The 17,067-nt window shown below is 52.3% G+C and overlaps 1 protein-coding gene across 9 annotated transcripts in view; it reads left to right on the top strand.

Moving 5' to 3' along the window:
- MSI2 (musashi RNA binding protein 2) overlaps positions 1-17,067 on the top strand; it is a 389,160-nt gene that overhangs the window by 303,746 nt on the left and 68,347 nt on the right. For all 9 annotated transcript variants that reach the window (XR_009560254.1, XR_009560253.1, XM_030881655.2 and 6 more), the window contains exon 8: positions 10,315-10,397. Coding sequence is in view for 7 of the 9 variants with exons in the window: in XM_030881655.2 (XP_030737515.1) it covers positions 10,315-10,397 (83 nt within the window). In the remaining 2 variants the exon portion in view is untranslated. The remainder of the gene's footprint in view (positions 1-10,314; positions 10,398-17,067) is intronic.

The following is a 17,067-nucleotide window of genomic DNA, read 5'->3' as shown; positions in this document are numbered from 1 at the left end:
AGTCTTCCAGCCGGTGCCCCATCTCCGCTGAGCTCAGAAAGCCCCAGGGCTTAGAAGCCTTGAGGGACGGGCTTCTGCCGGTGGAGCCGCCAAAGCCCCCCAGGCCCCGTGTTTCCAGAGCAGCCCTCGCTCCAGCTGCGCCCGACCTCGGCCTCCTTCAGCCCCCTCCGCCCCCGCGCTGCCGTCCTGGCACCTTCTGCCGGGGTCCTGATCCGAGCCAGTTGTCTAGCGATTTAATTTGGTGAATTTACCACTGCGTCCCAGAGTTTATATTGGCACTTAACAGCAGTAATATGTGTCTCTCTCGCCAAGAACTATTTTCCCTACCAAGATGGAACACCACGCACAAAAAATAGGTCTGTGAACTAATCTGCTGCCCTGACCAGTGTCATTCACAGAATCGCTGCTACGGAGCGCGCTAGGAATGAAATGAGATTGGGGTTGTCTGGCCCGGATCACAGGTGCTTTTCCCCCCTCGGTTAACAAGAGTCTGGGATGAGACACCCTTTCGCTGTAGCCGCAGGCACTTTCAAATCACGCTATCCGTATTCACGGCAGATTTCTCTCTTAGAAAAATGGTTTCGGGGTGGTTGGCCGCATCACTCTCTCTCCCTCCGCCCCACCTGCCCCTGAATCTCTTTCTCTCCTACCCTCCCTTCTTCCTTCCCTTCTTCTCCCTCTCTTTTCCTTTTAACCTCCCTCTCTTCCTTCCTGGGTGGTTTTCTCAGACACGCCCTCCCCCTCCTTGTAAAGCTCTCTATACACTCATATAATTTCACGGACTCAGGGAGGTGCCCCTCATCAGTAAAAAACAAAAAACATCTCCCACCGCCTGAATGCCTGTTTGGAATTCTAAAGTAGAGCTCAATTGCTTTCACATAAGGATCTGATCTGAGTAAACCACCGTGACCTCTGGGAGTAGAGGCAAGATCAGTCATTTACACTTTAGTATGAACTGGCTTCCGGTCCTTTCCTGAGTCTGGGGGGGAGGAGCTTCGTCTTTGCCCCGATCTCCCCCTGCCTTGGATGAGGACTGCCCCTGGGGCTGCTAGGTCCCGTTCTCCGTGAAAGAGATATCAGAGCCTTTTTAAAACAGCTTCAGTCTCCCCCTTCGTATGAAAAGGGGGCCTGAAGATTCTCTTTCCAGTGGAAAGTTCTGGATTCTTTTCTACCAAATGGTCTTCACTTGGCTCATCCTGAATTGGGAAACATAAAGCAGAGTCAGACTTGGGTGGGCATCCGAATCACCAGAGAACCAGTTAAAATGCAGATTCCTGGGCCACCCCCACAGCACCCACATTAGGGGGCAGACAGAGCTTGGGGATCTGCATTTTTAACGAGCCCCTCACCCATCAGAAGACTCTGCCGAAGGACCTCACCGAGAAGCGCTGGTTTAGGAGCACACTTCACTTTTACCCCCAACTTGTTTATGGTCTGTGGGCCTCCATAAGTAATCCTTACGGTGCTTACGGTGGTCGTATGAAAAACTTACTTGTGACTGAAGCCTTAATGAAACACGTGCTGGTTCACAGTTGGCATCTGACCTTTAGAAGGTTGATGCTCACGTTTCAAGGTCAGATGTTGGTTAGAGCATCCTCGGGCTGAAAGGGAAAGAAAAGTACCTTTCCAGTTGAGAAACTGGCTCCCTCTGGCCAATGCCGCCAACCTAGCTTAGTATTAATTTAGGGAATTCGGTCTCGAGCAGTTCCTCAGCACTAGATTGGAGTCTGAGAGTGCCACTGCTGTCCTCCGGGCCCCCAACACCTGAGATCCCGCCCTGCCCCGCCTCCACTCTACCGCCCCCGAAGGTGGCTGAAGAGGCGCGGGTCCAAGCTGGCTCTCCGAGTCCCTTCCCCTCCTGATGAAGCGGTGTGTGGGGATAGAGAGACCCGTGCCGATTCACACCAATCCAGTCTCTGCCTGCACGCCAGCCACTTATAATTCCCCACAGCCACAGCCAGCTCTGCAAGGCAGAAAGAAATATGATCAGGCAAGTTGAGAAAATAAATTAAACCAAGTGTCAACTTTTCTTGTTTCTCTCCTCATTATTAAGAGATGGAATGGGGCTCGTTTATCAAGCAGGGGGAGAAATTAATTGACACGGCCTTAATATCATGATGTCTGGCGTGTCTGGTCACATTCCTTCATTTTTTGGAAAGGCATTTTATTATCGTTTACAGCAACCAGCTGCCAGATGCTGGTGTAAACGAGGAAGCAGGTGCATGAGTGATGCCACAGTGGAAGGGCTGCAGTGGCACCCTGAAGGGCACGTGGCAGGGAGGAAAGGCCAGGTCAGAAAGGACCCCCCGCCCCCAGAGAGGCAGCTTGCTGGCTCCAGGTCAGGGAGGAAGAAGGGTATGGGGCAGAGAGAGGACTGTGCTGAGAAGGGATGTCTGCAGACCATCCAATCCATCACCGGCTCATTTGCCAGCCGCGAGGGAGGGTGGCGTCTGCCTCTGATGGCCTCCTGGCCCACACACCTTTGTTCCCACCAGCCCTGAGGCTGAGTGCTGTGTCCATCGCGGGTCAGTGTGCCTGTCCCTGTTCTTTATAAGGCCAGGGACGTGAGTGCTTCTCTCTCTATCCCTCCAGGGCGGCTGACCCATTAGAGAGCCAGTTTGCTGCAAGAGGTGTCTACTAGCATCTTGCTTGATGACCCACCCCGTTTTCTGGCAGCTCCATGGTTGGGGTCTGGAAACGTTCAGAGGAGTCCCTACCCTGTGCCCATCCTGGGCTAGACTAGCTTAGGTGATGCTCTAGTTGTTTTTCTTTATAAAATTCATCTTTGTGGTGTCACTGTGAAAACCCTCGGCGTCCCCTGAGTTGCCTTTATGTAGCTCAGCTACACACGCCCAGGAGTGAACACTCAGCTGGACCGGACAGCACGTCTCTCCCCCACTCTCCTGGCCCTCCTGCTGGGTCATGAGGCTGAGGGGCTGTCCCCCGGGTTGTAGAGGGTCTCTCAGAGCAAGGTGATGGGGTGGGCTTCTAGAGCCAGGTTGTGGGACACGTTTAGAATCCAGCAGATACTGGATTTAGAGTAACCCACCTTTATATGAAGAAAGGGGGCTGGGGTGTAACGAACATAGGCTCCCCCTTCCCCTGCTGCCCGGGCCTCAGTTCTTCAGTCTGTAAAGTGGGAACAATCATCCTACTTGGCGAGGGTCGGGTGTGAAGACTGAGTTAAAGAAGGCTGATCAATACATGCGGTAAGCTTTCTCTTTTTATAATTATTATTAGAATGTGGGCTGATAATAAATAACTACCTTTAGGATACCAGACAGTAGATATGACTGAAGGAATCCCATCCCTGGCTGGGTGGGAAATGACATGCTTATCTGATCGAAATCCACATTAGCGTTTGGGTGTAAGAACAGGCACAGCCAGGACTGGTCACCCCTCCTGCCCAGTACCTGACATCTGAAGATGCTCAGGAAAGTAATGGCAGCTCAGACTGGACTTGACTGATGTCCAGGTAACACGCAGTGAGTATCCCAAAATGGGGATCCGTCATTAGAAACATGTCCTTCCTTTTGGAAAGGCAGCTCGTTTTTTTCTTGGAACAGATCAGTCTTCTGAGTTACATTTTTTTAAGGACAAACCCAGGGACATGTGAAGCCATCCCATCCCGCCATGTAGGGGGGCCCTCAGACCCCATCCAGGGCTCCAGGAAAACCCTTCCAAGGAGATGAAACCGATTTGCCAAACCTGCTGTAGCCCATGGAAGTGGCCCTGACATGTTCTGAGTTGGGGATGGAAGCCAGCCCAAGATGAAGTGTCACTAACGGACACACAGGTACCGGGGGTTGACTCCGTGCTGAAACCCACAGACCACCATGCTTGTGGCCCAGGTCTCACCTTCCCAGGACTGTGGGGCCTCCAATCCATCTTTGAACACTTACTGATCCAGGGAAGGCCCTGATTGATGACCTTCTCCAGAAAAGCAGGGTGGGGTCGTGAAAGGAGCCGAGTATGACTCCTGGTTCAACCCCTGCTCTGGCTTAGTGTCCACACGCCTGCATGGACGAGGCGTTTAGCTGTGCAGTTGAGCGAAATGACGACACAGGAGCCTGCCCTGCCTCTCTCAGGGTTGCCTTGGGGACCAGGGAGGATGATGTAGGGGAAGCATTTTGAAACCAGAAAGTGCTCCCCACGCCCAGACCCAAGGGATTCATATTTTCTCTGGAAGCAGCTCGGGGATGCTGCCTCTTCCCCCAACACTGGGTTATTAGCAAGAGAGGGAGGTTTCCTGGGTTATAAATACCCTTGCGTACACATACCTTAAATTCCTCATGGGATACTCAGAATAAATCTGACAGTCTGGGTTTTTTTCTCTCTCATTTTTTTCCCCACTAACCAAGTGTGTTAACTCCTGACTTGCATTGATTTTCACTGAAGATGCGTTAGGCACTGTGTGATTGCCTATTAGTGTTCATTGACCTATATGATAAGAGACGAAAATTATATTTGAGGCTAGGGGGAAGCCGTTCCCATCTTTCCCTCCCTGACCTAAAAACGAATTCTCTGTAAGTTAACTGCTGGGTGTTCCTCAGTGATGGCCTTTGGAGCGGGTCATTTTAATTTTGAGGTATCTTGTTTTCAGACTTCTCTTGCTGTGTGTGTGTGGTTTTTCATAGCTTTGAATTGTTCAGATGAATATTCAGTTTAGTTTATTTGAATAAAAGAGGGAAAAAAGGTTTGACTGTTAAATGCTTGTCTCTTACGCTACTTGTTAGTTTCCGATAATAGCTTCATTCAGGGGAATGCTGTCGAATTTCATTTTGAAATGCTCGCTGGCAACCGCTACCCTATTTATATCCGTTTTGAAATCCCTTTTTGTTTGGGCTTAACCTTCCCACCACCTTCTTCGTCCCAGTTTTGTTGACTCCTGGGGCCCCTCAGAAGCTCAGTTGCAGTTCAGGTGGGGACTCTGTGAGAGGCCAGACAGGTGACATTTTGCTGATGACAAGTTGAGAGGGTTTCTAGCCTGCTGTCCCCCAAGTTTTGGCCCTTTGACACTCCCCCTCCCCCCCACCCCCGTTTACAGCCCCTAGGGCTCCTCTCTGTACTGGATGGCGGCTCGTGACTTTAAATCTCTAGGGAGGTGTTTTCTGGCTCCGGGGTGGCACCTCCTTAGGACCCAGGGAGATGAGACACTGGGCAGGGGTGTTCACAGGGGCACCCCAAAGGGCCCTCGTGGAGCTGGAGGCCCCGTAGACACTGTGCGTCAAAGTCCTTGCCTTGGTGGGGACAAGAGCAGGACCCCCCCACCCCCCATGCAGCACACCCGGTTCTGCCTGCATCTGTGAGGCCCAGAGAGGTGAAGGGGCGCTCCTGAGGCGCACAGCTCATTACCTGGTCCTCGCTTTTGAGCGAGGGTAAGTGTGTGTTTCTTCCACCTGCTGCTGTGCTTCTTCTTGATGGGCTTTCGTGAGGCTCCATTTCTGATTCTCTGCGAGGCTCTCTTGGAAAAAAAATGAGAGGGAAATAAATCAGTCCTTCCCACTCCTTCTCAGGAATACTGGATCTCCCTGAGCCTCACGTAGGATCTATACATTCGGCAGATTGTTCAAAAGACTGATGCCTTGAAAACATTATGCATAGTGAAATAAACCAGACACAAAAAGACAGACTGTATGATTCCAAGTACACAAAGTACCTAGCATAGGCGGATTCATAGAGATGGAAGGTAGAATAGTTACCGGGGGCTGAGAGAGGGAGGAAGGGAGAGTTACTGCTAACAGGGTGCAGAGGTTGAGTCTGGGATGGTGAAAAGTTCTGGAGGTGGATAGTGGCGACGGTTGCACGACATCATGAATGTACTTCATACCGCTGACCTTGTACACTTAAAAATGGTTAAAGTGGTAAGTTTTATGTTACGTATATTTTACCCAATAAAAAATTAGCTTCAAAAATGAAAAAGACTTTGATGCCAAAAAAGGATTTTTCCCGCCCTCTACCGCATCCCTCCCAGATTTCTGACTTCCTTGTTCTGCCCTTCACGCCTCAGTTTAATTGATTCTGGCGGGGGGTTGTTCGCCACTGGGTTGCTAATTCATTGTAAACGATAATTCATCTGGTTATACGTTCAGGAATAACATTTATTGATAGTTAAGTGTTTCATTGCTTCTTTGCTTTCTCCAAGTGGAATGAACAAATATTTTAGACATAATCAAGTTCGTTTTCTCTATTTGGGCTAAACAGACGGGCTGTTGAAACGATATAGATCTTTAAAATACTGCAAATGAGTCTTGACATCGCTGAACTGTGCTGCATCCGTGGTACATAGGCTTCAAATCCAGGCTCTCTCCTTTGATCAGAAAAATCATTTTTGTGATACTCAAATTTTGAGTTCTGTGGGATTAGGGAAGGGACCAGCAGGGAGTCAGGATCTGAAGTGACCGCCGCGAGTCCTGCCCCCTCCCTTCCCAGCGCAACAGTCTGCATCTTAATTCCCGTCTGCCAGCTCCGCCACATCTCTTCCCATCTCCGAGCAGTGGCAGGGAATGGGAAATTGGGGCCACAGTGAGTCCTGAGTGGTGTTGGGCCTGGAGTTCAGATAGTTATTGCACGGTGGACCAGGGAGGAGTGGGCTACAGCAGGAAAGCAGCTTCCTTGGCGGGGGAACTCAACCCGTGGCCTCCAGGTAACTAGACTTACCTGGGTGCTATTGCAGGTCAAGTACGTGCTCAGCGGCTAGGTGACATTCAACCACTGTCCTCTGGCTCCTGGAGGGGTGCCCTTGACTGGAACTGACTCATGCTGTTTCCTGGTGGCACGGATGGGTTTGCCGCATTCGTCCACACTCTCCTGCCTTCCATCCAAAGCGCGTGCTTGGTCTGGCTGGAGCGATCTTGTGGGACCTGCCCACCTGTGTGGAGGCAGCCGTAACCTGCAACCTTGCTGTCTTCGTTTGCGGTGGCTGCCATAACAAATTACCACCGACTGAGTGGCTTAATGCAACAGAAATGTATTCTCTCACAGTTCTGGAGACCGGAAGTCTGAAATCAAGCTGTCAGCAGGGCCGGGCTCCCTCTGCAGGTTCTAGGGGACAGCCGTTCCTCTTGCAGCTCCTGGGGGCTCCCGGCATTCCTTGGCTTGTGGCTCTGTCACTCCAACCTCTGCCTCTGTCTTCACGCGGATGTCTCCCCTCTATGTCTCACTTCTACCTCTCCTCTCTCTTTTAAGAACACCTGCCATTGGGTGGCAGGCCCGCCCTAAATCCACAATGATCTCTTCTTGAGATTCTCAACTTAACTACGTTTGCAAAAACATTTTTTCCCGATAACGTCACATTCATAGGTTCCAGTGGTTAGGACATGGACACACCTTTGGGGGGCCACTGTTCAGCCTGTTGCATTCACCCTAATTAGCAGTGGGGTTCTCTCCCTACCTAAGAACTGGCCCATCCTGGCTCGTTTAGGGGTTTGCATGTTGCCTCAGTCTGAGTTCAGGCCAGAGGGGCAACTTCAGACACAAAGGAGACCCAGATTTACCCAGAGGCTAGACGTGAGGGTCGAGAGGGAGGGGTGGGGTCTGCACAGGAGAGATGCTCCTCTTGAGTGGGAACCTCTGACCTGTGCCTTTCAGAGAGCAAATTGCTTGAGAAGAGCGATGTTGCCTTGTTGGTCTCGGGGTCCTCCACGATGTCTGGCACAGGTGGGAGCCAGCTTATGCCCAGAGAAGGGCTGAATCAGTCTTGAGGGGGAGGCAGTGACACAGATTAGCAAGATGCTCAGGCCCTAGAGAAGCAGAAATGGCTCGTCCTGTCATTCTCAGCCACCAGCTGCTGTGTGTTAGGGGCTCTGTGCCTCCTGGGGACCCAGAGAGAATGAGGCCCCAGCCCAGCCGTTGTCCTTGAAGCCAGTGCTAGCAGATTCCTGCATCCTGTGCTGGGCCACCTCACCTTCCCTTTGGAGGGAGGACCTTTCGAAGGCATTGCATCTCAATCCCTTCTACTAGGATCTGGGCTCTAGAAGGGTGGCCAGAAAGGGGATTAACCAAAACAATGCCAGTCCCCTTCCGTGTGCTACAAGGGTTCCAGCCTGGGTGAGAGTTTAACTGATGGTTTTCAGGCCCCTTTGAAGGGGGGCTTTGGGAGCCAACACAGCAAAGCCCAAAGAGAAATCATTCGGAGACTTGCCTCTGGGTGTGGTCTTGTCCCATTCTGCACATAACACACGGGACCAAGGGCCAAAGAGCAGGTCGGCGTTGTAGCTCTCTCTGCAGGGACCTGGTTTAGAGTGTGTACAAACCTAGTGAAAGGTTTCCTGTTGGGCCTCATTTTAAACAGAATATCATTGTGTCCAAAGACCCAGCTTGTCCAGGACCAAACTGGGAGAAACTTGCCAACTTTGACCCTGTGCAGCGAACGCTTGCGTGTGCCCCTCACGACGGGTCTGACCTCCAGCCTTACGTGTCTGTAGTGGGCTGGGCATGGGCTGTGTAGGCTGGGAATACCAACCTGGTATTTGGTGTGTGGTAATAAATTACATATCATCGTAAGGATCGTGATTGCCGATTCTGTGGTCATCCTAGCCCTCTGTTTTACTGGAAATTGTTTGAGAGCAGGGAGTGGCCTTTTCCATTCCTTTCCCAAGGAATCTTCTAGATCCTGCAGGAGCTGTAATATAGGTTTGCAGTGCCCTCAGCTCCCTATTCCCTGCTGTTCCTTAGAAGGTGGGGGCGGTAGAATGGGAGGTTGGAGAAAAGAGGGTCTTGAGAGATTCTCTCCCCACCTGGGATTTCTGGGGCCCAGAATAGACACAAAAGCTTAAAAAGGGAGCATCTGTATTTGTATTCACTGACAGGAAGCACTAATTATCATAATACAAAAAGAGCCGTTCTGATTTTTGTGTTCCTGGTTGGTGTGCCCAGACTTGCGTTCGGTCAGGCTCCTATCTTTGCCGAAGATAGTATCTTGGTCAGTGGAGCTGCTATCACGAAGTACCATAGACTGGGGGGCGTGCAAACAACAGAAGTTTATTTCTTACAGTTCTGGAGGCTTGAAGTCCAAGGTCAGGGTGCCAGCATGGTCAGGTTTTTGGTGAAGGCCCTCTTCCTGGTTTACAAACAGCTGTCTTACTGTATCCTCCTATGGCAGAGGGCAGAGAAAGCAGGCTCTCTCATGTCTTGTATAAGGGCACTAATCCCATTCATGAGGCCTCCACCCTCATGACCTAAATGTCCCCCCAAAGGCCCACCTCCTAATACCATCACGTTAGCGTAGGATTTCAATATGTGAATTTGAGGGAACACAAACATTCAGTCCATAGCAGAGATTTGGGTTGTGACCTGAGGGGGGGGGGGACCCAGAGTCCTGTCTCAAACCTGGAGGCTCAGGGGGGAAGGGGCTTCCCAGGATGACACATAAGTTCGATGCAAAGTCAGAACTGGAGCCCAGGTCTGCTGCCTTCCCCCTCAGGGTGTCTGTGCTCCTGCATGTGTTCACTGCAGCTGTGTTTCATCCTGTTTCATCCGAGGCAGGGTGCCATCCTGTGAGTGGGTCTGTGTGTCAAAGCGGTGCTTACCGAGTGGGGTCACAGATGGGGCAGCGTGCTGGAACCCAGTCGGGGGCGGGAGGAGAAGAAAGCGAGGGGCAGGAGGGTAGCGAGAGGCACTCAGGATGCTGAGCAGCAGGCGCCTGCCAAAATTCTTCAGTGCAGCTTGTCTAGCAAAGCCTGTCTCCAGCCGAGTAAATACAGTGCATAGCTGACAGGCTGACAGCAGGCATCAAACAGTCTTAAACTGCCCCAAATCCGCAGCGCTTTTGAAGCAGCAGTAGAAAAAGGATGCCTACGCAGAACAGAGGCCTGAAACTTTTAATAGTTTCTTCCAGGCCTCAGGATGTCCTGATGAGGTATTAGAGGAAGTAATTCAGGAAGAAAAGGACAAATAACCGCCTCCGTCTGGAGGCCGACCCAAGGGCTGGCCATTCAATCACGGAAGGGGCAAGTGTGGCCCCGCGGTGATCCGCCATGGTCGTCCCCCACCCCCCTGCCTCCTGCCATGAGCTGCAGGCTCTGACCCTTGTAAATAACAGACAAGTAAATTTCTTGTTTGCTTCCGGGCAAATGTAAACCACATGTGCCCGCCGCCTGGGGGACGAAATCGTTAACTTTTCCTCACTGTTGGAAGGGTGCTCTGTACAAATTAGAAATCGTTTCCTCAAGCTGGAGGCCCTTCCCAGGGATCCATCTGCCCTCGTCCCAGGAACCTGTCACCACCACAGGACATCAAAGAAAGACCGTGCGGGCCAAAGGGAACTGAACTCACCTCTCCTCTCTGTCTTTTTCCCCCTCCTTTTTCCTTTAGGGTTTGGCTTTGTCACTTTTGAGAATGAAGACGTTGTGGAGAAAGTCTGTGAGATTCATTTCCATGAAATCAATAATAAAATGGTAAGTTGGTAGGGGTTGCGCTGAAATGTGATGCCTCCCTTCCCCCATATACACCCTTTGTCCTGCAGACTGCTGCAGCTTGGTCCTGCTAGAAGGTGGGCAGGGTGGGCGTAGGGACCAGACTAACAGTTCAGCTCTGTGAATGGCAGGAGTTGACAAGCTTTTTCTGTAAAGGGCCAAATAGGATATATTTTCAGCTTTGCTGGCCATACAACTGACTGTCCAGCTACCAAACTTCCACACGCAATATATACATGAATAAGCAGGGCTGTGTTTCAATCAAGCTTTGTTTAGGGACACTGAAACTGAAATCTCATGTAATTTTCACATGTCACAAATTTTTATTGATTGATTGCCATTTAAAAATGTAAAAACTCATTCCTAACTCTTGGGCTCTACAAAAGGGGGAGCGGGGGGGCAGTTTGACCTGCAGGTTGTAATTTGCTGACCCCTGGCCTAGGGTATGCATTTGCTGTTTAGATTGGCTTTTGAGGGGGTCTATCTTATATATGAAGTTTTATCTTCATGTATAAGAGTCTCTCTCTCTTTGGGCCCTGCTGGGTAATTAACGTTCTTCCCTTCCGATCAGCTAGATAGTTTTACCCTCATGATTAGCCGCTTTGGCCTCCTTTTGGCCCTTTAAAGTCCCTTTTCCGGGCAGGGCACCCTCAACAGGGAGGGGGTCGGATCATTGAAGTTTGGGGTGGGGCGGGGGCAGCAGGCCTACCAGAGGAATGGCCACCAGAGGGCGCCACACCATGTGCAGCTCATGCATGCCGACTTGAGGTCTCAAACTCCCTTCTTCAAATTTAGTAGGTAGGTGAGAAACCCCTTCCTTGTTGGTTCCAGAAAAAATGGGAGCTCAGCAGGTGTTTCTGGAGCCATAAGCAGGTCCTCGAGAGCCAAAATATTTTGGTTGGCCAGCAGCACCTCCAGCCCCAAGAGAAGAGGGAGGGCAAATTTGTGTTTACTTGCAGCTGTAACTTTGATATTTTCTTCCTTTAGTCAAAACATTCCTTTGCTTCTGAAACATGCATTCAGATACACATTGTATATTGGTCTGATATGTGTTCACTGACTTTAAATTAAATAATAGAGCTTTTAGCATGGATAAGATCAAAGCAATCTGCTTAGCCTGTGGTGCTACAGGCCTGATTCAATATTTGACTTGCTAATTTTTTCCCAGGGCACTACAATAATAATATTGTTCGTATTGTTTCCTAGCCATTATCTGCATCTGAAACGAAAATACTATTTCTTTGCGTTCTGTGGTATGGAGACGTCAGCTCAGGCATTAAAATGGTACAGGGGAGATAAGTGTGTAGGAATAACCCAGGTCTAGAGAGACAGGAGGCTTAAAGGGAAACCTGCTTCCAGTGCCCGGAGACCTTGTCTCTCCTAGTCAGGCCAGCTATTGACGGACTCCACTGAGGGCTGCCTGGGCAGCGGGGAGTGAAGGGGACAGCCCAGGGCGCTGGCAGCCTCCACGCCTGTCCTGGCAGGACTTAACGTAATGGTTCATCGGGAAAGCCCGGTGTAGACTGGCGAGAGGCCTCGCTGTGCTGCCACAAATGCATATGTGCGGCCCTTCACCGTTGACTGGCTTGGCAACTAGCCTGAGACACAAAGTGGGAAAGGGCTTTCTTCTCCCCACTGTTCCCGTGGGGAAACAGAGGCCCAGGGATATGCCCCAGGGCCACCCAGATAGTGAAGGAGCACAGGCCTTGAGGTATTGGCTGCCAGGTGAACTGTACAGACGATTGTTTGAGCTTGGAAGTGGGGAGGCGAATCCCCAGATGACGTGGGGGACAATCAGAAGGTAAGAGTTCCAGCCCCAGAAAGGTAACCGGTGGGCTGGCCTGAAGCCAGAGAGGTTTGCAGCCATTGTCCCCAATCTTTCACACTTGTCACCTTCTTTTCCACTCAGGTGGAGGCCGACTATGGCAGGTAACTGTGTGCAAAGTGTGAGGTTTCTGTTTTCTTTCTAATCTGGGGCTGGTAGTTGTTCTTTAAGAGAAGAAGTCGAAATGGAAGTAGGCAAGAGGAATGGGTTGGGGGTGCAGTGGTCGGGAACACAGAAGCCCATGGAGGTGTCACTACAGGTGCCTAGCCCACCCCCACCAGGTACAGGCCCTAAAGGGGAACTTAGAGGTGCTGGGAGAGAGAAGCAGTGGGTCACTGCTGGTCACAGGGCCTGTGATGACCACCTCGTGGGGTGGCTGGGGCCTGGAGGAGACAGCAAAAGCACAGGGTCAGGATTGATATACGTTAGCTCTTGCCATGGTCCACATCGCGATCCATGAAAGGACTTCTCCGGCAAGCTCTCCTCCTCCGAAGGGTGGAATGTGAAGCGCATCGGTAGGGAAGCCCGAACCTTGAATTGCTTTGGATTCTGTGATACTAGTTTCTACTTCTGAGGCCCAAAGAAAAGGAAATGAATTTAAACTGTGCTATGGACAGAATTCAAATGAGAGATCGGAAAGACTGAGAACTCAGAGACTGCCAAGCAGAAACAGGGGCGGTTGTGAGAATGCACGTAGGAGTGTTGTGTAAACTGGACTGTGGTTCGAAACTGTAAAGACAGCTCTCCCGGAAGCCCCAGTCTCTCTGTGAATTGGGCAGGAACGGAGAGCTGCGGGGACCCCCCCCCCACACACTCCGTTCCCACAGAGTCCCTGGAGCTACCATTTTCTCATATTCGCAGAGAGGAGAGGTCTCACTGATGATGAGAGAGGACTCTGAATCCAGCTCTTCTGGTTCTTAACCCAGTCCTCGTGTGCCTGGCACTCAGTGGGTCCTGTATAAATAATTGTGTGACGAATAAAGGATTGGGGGAGGGACCACGTGACAGGGAGGTACATTATCATTCCCAAAGCCATTGCCCATCTAATTTGGTTGGTGAATCTCCTGGACATTTGTTAAAATGAGGGCCCTCCCCTGACGTCCAGGACAGCCAGGCACGAATGCTTCTGGCTGCAGAGGAGCCGGGAAGCCGGGACCGCAGGAGCTGACACACCCCCACTGCCAGCGTAGAGGCCTGGCCTGAAGGAGGCCGCCGCCTCCGTGGCGGTGGTGGCAGGGGGATGGGCAGAGAGCCCCACCTGGTGCTCCCACACGAGAGCCTACGAATAGCCAGTAGTTTTGAGAGCTCGCTCCGTGCTTTGCTGAGTGTTTGCTTTTTGTACGTCATTGGACTATCACCCACGTCTGACGTAGGTACTAATTATCATCCCCATTTAACTGATCAGCAAGGTGAGGCAGAGACAGAAGTTAAGCAGCTTGCTCAGAGCCACATGGCCGGCGAGTGGCAGCAGCAGATTTCAAGCCCGAAAGCTAAGGTCCAGAGCTCACGTTGGTACCCAGTGGGCTGTTCCCCATTCTCCAGGCTGAAAGAGACCTGAAGGGTCATCTCACCGCGCTACAGCCTTCCAAGGCCGCTGACCACCCCTCCCAGGCAGCCGTGCTGTGGCTTGGGTGGTTCCAAGTTCTTCTAAGAGAAGGGCCAAGGACACAGGCTCGCTCGGGGCCGGATTCCCAGCTGGGAAGAAGGGCCGAGCTTCTAAGGGGTCCCTGTCGGCCACAGGCATCTCCCCCACCCCCCAGAGGCAGGTCAGCAAGGGGCACGGGGGCAGCAGGCTGCCACCGGAGCTCAGGGCCTGAGCGATGAGACTCAGCCCCGGCCTCCGACCTGGCACAGTCAGAGCACAGCGCAGACATGGCTCCTTTACAGTAAACACACGGATGCGCACGCAGGGCCGCCTGGTGACCGTCCGGAGGGGGCTCCTCCCCGGACACTCGGCGAGCCGGCGCTGGTGCAGTGGTGACACATCCCTCCCGCCGCGGGCCCTGATTGAAGCAGCGGGGACACTTGCCTGATTAGTCACCAGCACAGCCTCCCAGTGCCTCCTGGCCCTGCAGGGAGGCAGGTGGGAATTGACAGAGACCTGCCAGGCCGCTCAGAGGCCTGGCTCAGCCCCCATCTCCAAGGAGTCGGAGGCGACGCCCGCCTCACCGGGTGAGATCTCGGGGTACATTTAGAAAGGGGCCAGGCAGGGGCACTTGTGATCCACAGCAGGACATGGGCGGTCACCAGGCACTGTGCCAGCAGCTTACATGCACGAGGTCATTGTCCCATTGTAGAGAGGGGGACAGTAGCGCTCAGAACTGTGAAGGGACTTCCACAGTCCATGGCTCTAAGGGCAGAGCAGGGATTTGAACCTGTGTCATTCTGGCTCCAGCCCTGGGTCCTTCCCACTCTACCCTGCTGCCACCTCATCATTGAAAAATCTGGATTGATGTGACGGGTCAATATAAGGATGAGTTTTTAGTTGCTTTACATAAGGATTACTATAGAATTCCTTTAAAAAGGCCTTTTCCTTGTTCCTTTAAGGTGATCCAATTTATGAAAATTGCTAGGCAGTTGGCAGGCTTGTTAGGAATGCAGAATGTCAGGCCCCACCCCTGATGCACTGAATCAGAATCTGTATTTTGACAGATGCGCAGTGATTTGTACGCACGTTGAAGTCTGAACGCACTGGCGAGGAGCACTGCTAATGAGATAATGTGGGGGGTTGGGTCACAAATCACCCATCCAGTGTCAGAAGGAAAGAACTCGGGAGTGAGGGGCCTCAGGCCGGAAGAGCGTGGAGCCAGCTGAGCTGGCCTGGCCCGGGGTCACCAGGCCAGTCTGGGACTCTCGGCACCGCTGCACACTCCCTGTGTGTTCAGAGACCAGATCTCCTCCCAAGGAAGCTCTCCGTGTCGGGGCCTCCCCTCTGACTTGGGTCTCGGAGTGTTGACTGAAGGTGTGTGAGGCTCACACTGGATGGGCTGGATCCTTGAGTGATGTCACGTGTCCTTGTCCCCAAGTTGGGACCTGCCGGGTCATTTAGAAACACCCAGGACTTGCCCAAGCCCGAATCCCAGACCCACCACTGGTTATCTCGTGACCCAGCAAATACCCACCTGTCTGTACCTGTTTCCTCCTCCGAAAGGTGGGATGGGTGATGGCCACTGCCTTTGGCAGCTTTAGGAAGTGCTGGTTCAGTTTCTGGCCCTGGGAGGTCTTGGCCTGCTCTGTTGTCGGGTGTATAATCTGGTAGCCTTGAAGGAATAGGCCTTCCTGAAACCCTCCTCAGTAACTGCACGTTTCCTCCATTTGGCCTGAGCCGGGCACCAGCAAATTTTTTGTAAAGGGCCAGGTAGTAAGTATATTAAGCCTCCAAGGCTCTACGTCTTTGTCACAGCTGCTCGACTCTGCCGTCAGAGGGCAAAAAGCAGCCACGCATGGTGTGTAAATGATGGGCATGGCTATGTTGAAATAAAACCTTATTTACAAAAGTAAGTGGCTCCTTGATTTGGCCTGTGGGCCGTAGTTTTCAACTCCTGACCTAGACTGATACAGCTCAGAGGAGGCGGTCTGCTTATCTCAATGGGCCCAAGGAAAGGCTCTCAGCAAGGTGGTCACCGAGGCTCACTACTATCGAGTCAGCATTTTACTAGTTGGTGGGGGGACGGGGGTGGGGTGGGGCGGGGACAGCAAATAGACGCCAGGGTTTGGGGTAGCAGCCTGTGGAAGGTAGCAGCGCCTTCATTCCTAGAGGGCTCCAAGCACTGAGCAGGTGGGGAGTGAAGGAACGTTCAGAATGGAGTGCTGTAAATCCAAGAGGCCTTCCCGACAGTGGTGCCACCAACCCCTCACTGCTGCGTGCCCCACAGTGCAGCCACTAATTGCTACTCACTGTGACCTTGGGCAAGTTACTTGGCTTCTGTGCTTCGGCCCTCCTCTCCATACGACAGGTAATGTGTCACCTACCATAGAGACTGCTGGAACTCGGACTTGTGAAGGGTTTTACCAGACCATAGCACGCTCTATCAAAGTGATAAGTCTTCTTACTCTCGCTATCATCATCACCACTATCATTATTCTTAGAATCATTATACTGAACAAAGATGTAATCATAAGATAAGGCGGTCCTGGACAGATTTCAAGTCAGTAAAATGCAGGTGTGCAGACCTGGGCAGGTCTGGGACGTGAGTCTCCAGGGCAGGAGGGGGTGAGTGTGGGTACTCCTATGCTCTGGCCGGGGGGGGGGGGGGGGGGGGGGGCAGGGTCCCGCAGGAGAGGGGAAGGCACACAGCCTGCAGAGCAGAGCAGAAGGGCCCCCGCAGATGTGATTTTCTAGGTCCCAGAGAAGCTGACTCGGACACTTCCGCTTAATCATCCTTTGGAGAGGTTACAAAAACCCCACTTCTAAGGTCAAAGCCTGGTGGGAGCTCAGGCCTGCCACCTTCAGCTGGGGCACAGTTGGGGGATTAACCCCCAGAACGGGGTCTTTTGGGTGGGAGGGGGCAGGAGGACGAGAGATCAGCAGAGTCCTGGGTTGGCCTCTTGGACTCGGGGCTGTGGTGCTGGGTCAGGTGGTCCGCGGAGGCCCCAGGCTGGGGTGGGTGCTGACCCCGGCAGGGTGCCCCAGTGACCCAGCATGTTTCCCCTCCCTCCAGCTGCCCCTCCTCAGCCTGAGGCCTGAGAGCTCAGTTGGGCACCAGCCCAAAAGTGGGGGGCATAGAGGGGGGAGGTAATGTGAGTGGAATTAACTAGGCTTCTGCGTTCACCATTCTATTTGTAGCGTCATTCTCACTCGTAAGCTAATTTTAGCCATCCATTCTG

Source organism: Globicephala melas, chromosome 20 (assembly GCF_963455315.2).
Source record: "Globicephala melas chromosome 20, mGloMel1.2, whole genome shotgun sequence".
In the NCBI taxonomy this organism is placed as follows: Eukaryota; Metazoa; Chordata; class Mammalia; order Artiodactyla; family Delphinidae; genus Globicephala; species Globicephala melas.
The sequence above is the reverse complement of the archived record's forward strand: the minus strand, read 5'-3'. Positions and strand labels throughout refer to the sequence as shown.